The sequence below is a fragment of the Electrophorus electricus genome, chromosome 4 (assembly GCF_041902795.1).
Source record: "Electrophorus electricus isolate QZ-2024a chromosome 4, ASM4190279v1, whole genome shotgun sequence".
Classification (NCBI taxonomy): domain Eukaryota; kingdom Metazoa; phylum Chordata; class Actinopteri; order Gymnotiformes; family Gymnotidae; genus Electrophorus; species Electrophorus electricus.
This window is the reverse complement of record NC_137500.1, coordinates 33622501-33632500: the sequence shown is the minus strand read 5'-3', so window position 1 is coordinate 33632500 and position 10000 is coordinate 33622501. Positions and strand designations below refer to the sequence as shown.

The 10000-nt window shown below is 46.0% G+C and overlaps 1 protein-coding gene across 2 annotated transcripts in view; it reads right to left on the bottom strand.

The window, feature by feature from the left end:
• The window catches only part of myo10l3 (myosin X, like 3), a 49371-nt gene that overhangs the window by 11441 nt on the left and 27930 nt on the right, over positions 1–10000 (bottom strand). For both annotated transcript variants that reach the window (XM_035521814.2, XM_081713386.1), the window contains 5 exons: positions 6815–6921; positions 2498–2866; positions 2268–2301; positions 1325–2140; positions 467–590 (listed from right to left, as the gene is read on the bottom strand). In XM_035521814.2, coding sequence (XP_035377707.1) covers positions 467–590; positions 1325–2140; positions 2268–2301; positions 2498–2866; positions 6815–6921 — 1450 coding nt within the window. The remainder of the gene's footprint in view (positions 1–466; positions 591–1324; positions 2141–2267; positions 2302–2497; positions 2867–6814; positions 6922–10000) is intronic.

Here is a 10000-nt window from a genome sequence, read left to right as displayed (position 1 = left end):
ACTGTGTAATACTCACTCTTCATATAGAGGTAACTGTAATACTCTTCGTGCAGAGGTAACTGTAATACTCACTCTTCATGTAGAGGTAACTGTAATACTCTTCGTGTAGAGGTAACTGTGTAATACTCACACTTCGTGTAGAGGTAACTAATACTAACTCTTCATGTAGAAGTAACTGTGTAATACTCATTCTTCGTTTAGAGGTAACTGTGTAATACTCACTCTTCGTGTAGAGGTAACTATGTAATACTCACTCTTCATATAGAGGTAACTGTAATACTCACTCTTCGTGCAGAGGTAACTGTAATACTCTTCGTGTAGAGGTAACTGTAATACTCACTCTTCGTGTAGAGGTAACTGTGTAATACTCACACTTCGTGTAGAGGTAACTGTAATACTAACTCTTCGTGTAGAGGTAACTGTGTAATACTCATTCTTCGTTTAGAGGTAACTGTGTAATACTCACTCTTCATGTAGAGGTAACTGTGGAAATAGGGTGGGCCACTGCCGTTCAGTAGGGTGACCCTGCCGTTGGACACCTCCTCGTCCGTGTCCACGTAGCCATCATTCTCGTCATCGCTGTCTATGAACTGTGGAAGCATGTGATGGTTCCAGGTCACAGCCTGGCACAGGGAACACAAACAGCCTCTCTTCCTCTAAACACAGGCTTCACTGTGTGGACACTGATGGCTATTCTGGGTCCTGGTGATGAGGCAAATTTTACATTTAAGTGTCCAACTCTTCCAGCTGATTTTACCTTGTGTCACATGAAATGGCAGCCTGACTACAGCTCAGTCCCTAATCAGGACAGTTTAGAGATCATGTTCAGGTCGGACATAACAGACTGACTGTCCTGGGATTCTTCCCAACTACAGGTTCAGCACATGTGGCAATTTTAAACGCAAACACATGAGAGAGTCAGCAAACTATCAGTTACTCCCACGCAAATTATCTTAGAAATTACATGTTGGATGTACAGTATATAGCAGCAGGACCCAAATCTTCACTTGCAAAGCAGTGGTATTGAAACATAAGAGCTGTAATCTATTAGATTTTCTACTTTCAGTTTCATTTTCAGCATTTTTCAGATGCTGTCATCCACACAAACTTAAATAATGATCAGTAGGACAGTATATGTGCCCCAGGAACAGAACCCAGGACCTTGGTCTTACTAGCACCTTCGCTACCAGTTACGTTATAGGAGCCTATAGCTAGTGACACAGCCTGCGGTCAGCAGAGGTACCACGGAGAAGAGCCTTGTTCTCCAACCTCTCATTTGACCTTAGTGTGGCTATTAACAACATGTCTGTGTGCTGTTACTTACAGAGTCGCAGCTGTCCCTGAAAGAGTCCATGCTGTTGTAGGTGCAGGAGGACCTCCTCAACACCTCCTCATCAGTGAGGTGACCGTCATTAGCACTTCCTGCAGTGTCATCAAACTCCTCCTGGTCATAGTCAGACTCCATGTCTGGCAGGACGCCGCAGCCGAACTCGTCTGTGTGCTGTTCCGTCTCTGACTGTCCACGGTCCTCCTGCACCCCGACAGAATCTACACAGTGTCCCACAGATGGAGTCGTGAGAGGCGGAGCGGGTGGTGGGGGTGGCATGGGTGGAACAGGGCACTCAGGCAGTTGGCTGTGTCTGTGGGAGGCACTGGATTTGGGGTAGGATGTGTCCAGAGAGCCTTGAGCGAATGCAGCCAAGGGAGAGAGGGTAGAGAGAGTGGTCATGTCCAGGGGCTCGCCAGCAGGGGGTGGCAAGTCTGGGAGAGGCAGGACCAGGAGGGGCAGATCTGGGCAGGAAACACCCTCATCCACCTCATCCTCCGCCAGCGGGGCTGTGCTCCCAGCTGGCTCATGCAGGTTCTCCTCACTAGAGAGTGACTGCTCCAGACCTCCAAAGTCCAGCATGTCCAGGAACTCAGTGGCCACGCGTGAGGCCTCTTTCTCCAAGCGGTAGATCTCCGCATCTCGCAGCTCCCGCAGCTCCTCGCGGGACGTCTCGCTCAGCAGTGCCACGCCATCGTCGCGCTCTTGCTGCAGCCGCTCGATCTCTCGTTCCAGACGCAAGATCTCCTCCATCTGACGACTCTCCTCCTCAGAGGAGTACTGCCAGCCGCCGCGAGACACACACACCTCCCTCTAACCAAACAAACACACACACACCTCTTATATAATGGCCATGGTCTCTTTTATCCATTTTTTCCCAGGTTTTCAGAAGTGTTTTAATCAATTAACAAGACACAGAACACAGGACACTTAGTGTTACCTTGGCACTAGAGTGATGGGTTTCTGGCTGATTCCTACAACAAAATACAAGGGGGAATTAATACATTTATTCAGCAGGAATGAAGGCCAAGCAGACTTTAGGCACTGTGGTGGAGGTGGGAGGTCAGGTTTTGGAAAGTATGGAAAAATAGGGAAGGGTTGTGGAAGGTTTGATGAGTTTGAAAGCATTGGGAAGAGTTAAGGAAAGTTGAGGATAGTTGGGAAGAGTACCTGCTGAGACCTGTCTCTCTCTCCTCACTGTCTCGATTACTCCTAAGCTCCTGCTCTTCCTGCTGTTTCCGGAGAGCTTCCTGTTCCTCCTCTTCTCTCATCTGTCTCTCTTCCTCTTCCCGTCTCTGATCCAGCTGTCTCTCCTCTTCTGCACGTCTCCGCTCCTCTTCTGCTTGTCTCTCCTCCTCCTCCTCCCTTCTCCTGTCCTGCTGGAGCTGGTAGTAGAGTCTGCGAGTGAGTTGCCCGCGGTGATATTTCTGCAGGACCACGGCAGCAGAACGCATGCGCAGGAAGCCCTGTCTCCAGAAGTGAGCGCGGTAGTTCTTTTGAAGGGTGACTGTGCTGGATCGGACTTTCCTGTAGTGCTTTCTACAGGAAACATGAAAAAACAATAAACTCTTCATGACTTACTTTTGCAAACACATCACTGCTTATCTGGAAACATACCACACTACAAATACCACACTACACATTCTGTGTTTGGGTGATAAAATGGTTAGAGTCGGTTGCACCCCACAGACCTCAGTGTTAGTGTTAGGGTTATTGTTAGTTATGGATATGGTTAGTTAGAGTTAGTTAGTGTCAGGGTTAGTTAGGGTCAGGGTCAGGGTTAGGGGAAAATAACCACTGTTCCACACAAGTTCTGGTTGGGAAATTGTGTGGCAGAACTGAGGGATGGGGTTAGGGTTGGAACCACAGGGAGGGTAAGGTTAGGTTTAGGGTTGAGGGGAGGGAGGTGGAGTTGGTATACGGTTAGGTTTGAGGCTAGGGGGAGGGGATATGCTTAGGTTTAGGGCTGAGGGGAGGGGATATGTTTAGGTTTAGGGCTGAGGGGAGGGGATACGCTTGGGTTTAGGGCCGAGGGGAGGGGATACGCTTGGGTTTAGGGCCGAGGGGAGGGGATACGCTTGGGTTTAGGGCTGAGGGGAGGGGATACGCTTGGGTTTAGGGCTGAGGGGAGGGGATACGCTTGGGTTTAGGGCTGAGGGGAGGGGATACGCTTGGGTTTAGGGCTGAGAGGAGGGGATACGCTTGGGTTTAGGGCTGAGGGGAGGGGATACGCTTGGGTTTAGGGTTGAGGGGAGGGGATACGCTTGGGTTTAGGGCTGAGGGGAGGGGATACGCTTGGGTTTAGGGCTGAGGGGAGGGGATACGCTTGGGTTTAGGGCTGAGGGGAGGGGATACACTTGGGTTTAGGGCTGAGGGGAGGGGATACGCTTGGGTTTAGGGCCGAGGGTAAGGGTCCCAAAACAAGTCCGGAGCTAACTTTGTGTACTGGGCCTACCTCATGTTATCACCCTCAGCTTTGTCTTACTCTACACTTGCCTGGACCCTTATGTTGCTCTTGATTGTTCATGTAGACCCCATAAATGTACTGAACCCAATGTATTCCTGTTCCATGCTTCCTCGCTGAGAATGGGTCCAGAACCTATTATGTTGTAATGTCATAACTTTAAGGGACTCAATCCCTTAAATCCCGTTTAATAAAATGTTGGCCCCCTGAGATGTGTGCCTCTTTCTTGTGTCTAATGTTGTGTCTGTGTTGGTTCATCCTGGGGGTGAGCATGTTTCTCGTTTCCCCCATATATTGTAAATTGCACATAGCACAATATATTATATAAATGGAATTTGAAGTGTTATATTTTATTGCAGGCCAAACAGCAATAATCTGTTTTGTGCATGGATTAGTAATGCAACATTTAGTCTTGAATTCGACAAATGGTGTATGTGTATGTGCAACTTTCTGTAATGATGGTAGTCTACTCTTAACCAATATACTTTTTAGATTTTAGTTCTTTTTGTAGGCAGAAATGACTCTGTGTTGATCCAGTACTTGGGCATTGGCCATAAATCTGATAAAATTATCCTTTACTATTCTGTTTATTAGGACACTACCCCTGGAGAAGGTGGTAACCAAGGGGATTAGCTCTCTGATGTCCTCTGTTTTTTTGGCCACATTCCAGGCATCCCCTGAGGAAAGTTCGGGAGTAGCCCTGTTTTCTCAGGGCCTGGAAGAAGATCCCTTTTGCTTGCCAAAAATCCTCAAATTTGTGTCAGTGTCCTTAAAATAAACTTTAATCTGAAGCTTCCCCATGTTGGAGAAATCAAGTCACTGTATCTAAAAATGAACCTCCTTTTCATGTAGTGTGTACCTGAGTTTGATGGATTGATAAAATTGATTTAGATGTGCAACACATTGTGAGAAATTTTCCGGACTTCCACCCGAGACCCCCAGATATCATCCAGGAATCTAAAATATTATAAAGGTTTGAGGCCAGGAAACCTTTGCCTCTTCCTCCCATTCAACCCATAAAAATGTTAGCATAGGAAGTAGCAAACTTCTTTCCCATTGCTGTTCCTTTGGCCTGTAGATAGAACTTGGAATCAAATTCAAAATCATTTTTATTTATATTAATTTCTAATAATTTCAGTAAAGCCTCATCAGGTCTCTATTTAGTGAAAAAGTCTTTTACTGCCTCAAGTCTGGCTGATGTGTCAGTCTTAGTATATAGACTGTCTGTGTGGATTGTGAATAAGAGGCAGTTGGATGGGATTGCGATGTGAGGGTTAGTAAGTGTGAGGGTTAGTGTTAGGGTCAGTTAAGGTTAGTATTAGGGGTAGGGTCAGTTTGGGTCAGTTAGGGTTAGGGTTAGGGTTAGATCCCAGTGGTTTACAGGAAACAGTAGTGACACTACAGCAGATACATAAGAGTGTAAGCATAACAACTCACAGCCTTTACAAATTATGACAGTACATCTGAAAAGCTAAAATGAGACTGAAACAGGAGCGTGAATATGTGCACTTCTCAGTCACAAACCAAACAGCTTCAAACTCATTTAAACAACTTTTACAATATGTACATACTGCTTCATATAAAACAATTTTTTAGAACAAAGAAAACATTTTTATTCAAGGGTCACATTCTCTCTCCTACACACAGACACTTTACAATACAATCATTATAAACCTAATATCTAACCCTAACCATAACCCTAACTGACTCTAACCCTAAACTAACCCTAACCTGCCCCAAGGCCTAACATTAACCCTAACCCTAACCTAACCCTAACCTTAACCAAAACCTAACCTAACCACTAACCCTAACTTTAACCCTAACTCTAACCTAAACGTAATCTTAACCCTAACCCTAACCCTATCCCTAATTTACCCTAACCATAACCCTATCCCTAACTGACCCTAACCATAACCCTATCCCTAACTGACCCTAACCCTAATCCTATCCCTAACTGACCCTAACCATAACCATATCCCTAACTGACCCTAACCCTAACCATATCCCTAACTGACTCTAACCCTAACCCTAATCCTATCCCTAACTGACCCTAACCATAACCCTATCCCTAACTGACCCTAACCATAACCCTATCCCTAACTGACCCTAACCCTAATCCTATCCCTAACTGACCCTAACCATAACCCTATCCCTAACTGACCCTAACCCTAACCCTATCCCTAACTGGCCCTAACCCTATCCCTAATTGACCCTAACCCTAACCCTATCCCTAACTGACCCTAACCCTAACCCTAACTGACCCTAACCCTAACCCTATCCCTAACTGACCCTAACCCTAACAATATCCCTAACTGACCCTAACCCAAACCCATTTCTATAAGAGTTGCTCATGCACTTTATTGTTTAGTAGTTTAATTAAAACAACCAGAAGTATCTTAACCAACACACCTTCATACATGCCTTCATGCAGATATTAAAACAAACATATTACAACTAAAACTTTGACAACTCTGTGTTTTCGCTTTAAGAACCAAAAACATAAAAGGCAACATATAAAGGAAAATATGTATATTTGTTTACCAAAATACCAGAAGTATTTCATACATTTCATATTCCTATATTGTTATTATCAGAGTAAGAGTAAGTAAAATAAACTTAAGTAAGTCAGTACAAGAGCATAAACTGAACTGATATGGTTACTGACACACTACATCAGTAACATGAAGCCCCTGCTGCTCCAGCACATGTCAGAGTTACAACAAGCAACACCACTCGGAGATAATGTTTATACACAAACTCTAACACACACACACACAGACAGACACACACACGCACACACACACACATGCACACACACACACACACACACACACAGACAGACACACACACACACACACACACACAGACACGGACACACACACACACACACATTCAACCATTCTTACACAACTTCAAAAAAGACAGCAGTTACTACAGCTTGGGTAAAAGTGCTCATGTTCAACAGCACATACATACATGCACACAAACACACACACACACACATTCCAACATGTGTTACTGACCTTGCCACATAGCTCAGTATATGAGCTCTGATCACCATCCCCGCTGCTCTCCGCACATCGTCCCTCTCCTGCTCTAGTCGCTGCTCCAAGACCTCCTTCAGGAAGACCTGCCCACCACGCAAGGAGGGGGAGACAGAAGACACAGAACAAGAGGGTGGGTGTGGGGCAGAGAGAGAGCGAGGGAGGGAGAGGTGTGGGGGTGGATAAGGGCTGCTGCCACTGCATGCGCACGCGTGTGTGTGTGTGTGTGTGTGTGTGTGTGTGTGTGTGTGTGTACAGGGGTAGAGGGGGGAGGGGTGTGGTAAATAGTACAGTGTTTTCCTGCTGCTGCTGCTACACCAGCCTGACTGGCTCCCACACAGCACACAGGCCACAATCCCTCCCCTCCCTCACTCCCCTCCTCTGCTCCCCTCCCTCGATCCCCTCTCTCTCCCTCTCTCCTCTCTCTTCTCTGTCTCTCCTGCGCGCTCCCTTTTCTATCTAAAATGTAGGAGGCATTAAGAAATTGAAGCTCGCTGTCTAGTTAACCCTTTGCTTCCTGATTTGTTCCTGATTGAGTTATAAAGAAGTCAGAGGGCAGTTTAGCTCTTAATGCGCAGAGCGCATGTGGATTGTGGATACTTCAGATTGGGCAAACTAAAAATAAAACAGCAACACAGTGAAAAGAAGTAAAGAAAGATGTATGTTACAAATGGCACCACATATCAGCAGGCACACATGAGCTCACCTACCAACCCAAACGGGCATGCAGATACCACACGCAGATAATGTTTATACACAAACCCAAACATAGATAGGCACACACACCCAGACGCACACTCATACACACACACACGCACACACCCAGACGCACAATTACACACTCACACACACACACACACACACACACTCACACTCACACACCCACACACCCAGATGCACAATTACACACTCTCTCACACACACACACACACACACACACACACAGACGCACAATTACACACTCACACACACACACACACACACACCAAAGGCACACTCACACGCACACACACTCACACTCACACACACACAGCCAGAGGCACACTCACACACACACTCACACACACACACCCAGACGCACAATTACACATTCACGCACACTCACACGCACACACACTCACACACACACACACACTCACACACCCACACACCCAGATGCACAATTACACACTCTCTCACACACACACACACACCCAGACGCACAATTACACACTCACACACACACACACCCAAAGGCACACTCACACGCACACACACTCACACACAGCCAGAGGCACACTCACACACACACACTCACACACACACACCCAGATGCACAATTACACACTCTCACACACATTCACACACACACCCAGACGCACAATTACACACTCACACACACACACTCACACCCAGACGTACACTTACACACACACACACACACACACACACACACTCAGACACACCCAGACGTACACTTACACACTCACACACACAAAAACACAGAGTTACATATTCTGTTTGCCTTTAATTGTGCTTGGCCTGATCCTTAAACCCATTGTGAGATTTCCTGGAGCATATGACCCAGATGTTCCTGTAATCCCTGAGACAGCTGCAGCAACACACACACACACAAACACACACACACATACACACACATATGCACACACACATAAGGAGGAAGTTTCCTTGACCACATCCTTCCTACGCAAACCTCAAGCCTCCATGCTAGGAATACCCCGCCACACACACACACACACACACACACACACACACACACACACACACACAATATGGATATAATTATATACATCTTGTTTAAAACACACTCAACACTTCCATTTACTGCTCCACCAGCTTGCACTGACCCTCACTTAAAAATCTGTATAAGAAACGCACACAGACACAGAAAAATCACCAGAAGACACACACGCATGCACGCACACACACACACACACACACATACATACACGCACACACACCTGTGCATATACCTTGTGTTTTTAAAGTAATCAAATCCAAACACTCGTGAGAGGGCTGACCAACACAATGCAGACTTCAAGTTTATTTATGTTTATATTAACATGGTATTGAAAAACACTACAAACTCTGCCCACAAATACTGCTCAGTGCATAAACACTACTCAGTTTATAAACACTACCCAATCTATAACCACTGTCCACTCTATAAAAACTGTCCAGTCTATAAAGACTGCCCAGCCCACCAACACTGCCCAAGCCATAATAAACACTGCCCAACTCAAAAATGCTCCCCAGTCTATAAACAGTGCTCAGACCATAATAAACACTTCCCAGTCTACAAGTATATTGCCCAATGTGCCCACACTTCCCAGTTTATAAATCCTGTCCAGTCTATAAATACTGCTCAGTCTATAAACACTGCTCAGTCTCCAATGGGCTTAAGGGGTTTATCCAGCTCAGAGCAGGGTTAGCAGCATTAGTGCAGGCAATGGTTAGTGGAAGAACTCTGACCTTGAGGGGGGTTTTATGGCACTGACAAGCAGAGAACAAACTGCAGTGACCAACCCTGACGCTCCACTGCAACAATGAGCCTCTTTTACAGTCAGACAATCACAGAGGCAGGAGTCTGTTCAGGAGTAGACCAGTCGACTCTGTGTGGGAGTGTGTGTGTGCGTGTGTGTGCGTGTGTGTGTATGTGTGTGTGGGGGGGTGGGTGTGCATGCATGCGTGTGTGTGTGTGTGCCTGTGCGTGTGTGTGTCTGTGTGCGTGTGGGTGTGAAATACTGAGATAAGTAAGATCAGAAACTAGCAGAATTTCTCCTAACGCTTTCCAACAGTTACTTCTGTCACCCATGAGCTCATAATCCCATCAGCCCATTCAGCAAAAGCTGTCTGACAGAATTCTGTGAAGTTTTTTCTACTTTATCCATCTGATTCAAAGCTGCATGTAACAGCTACATGAAAAACCAAGAAAACTGAGAAAAAAGTAACAAGATCAACTTAAGAATTCCAAAGACCCTGAGAGAAATAGGAAGTGCCTCAGGAAGTGAGATGTAAATTAGGGTCATCCTTTCCTCTAAAATCTCTGAGCCAGTCATGATCCATAGGGCCTCGCTGATACGTCTTACCCAATGCTTGTCTGAAAAGCCACTGAGTGACAATAAGAGCGAGAGATAAGCATGAAAAGGTCGTACTGCACACAGG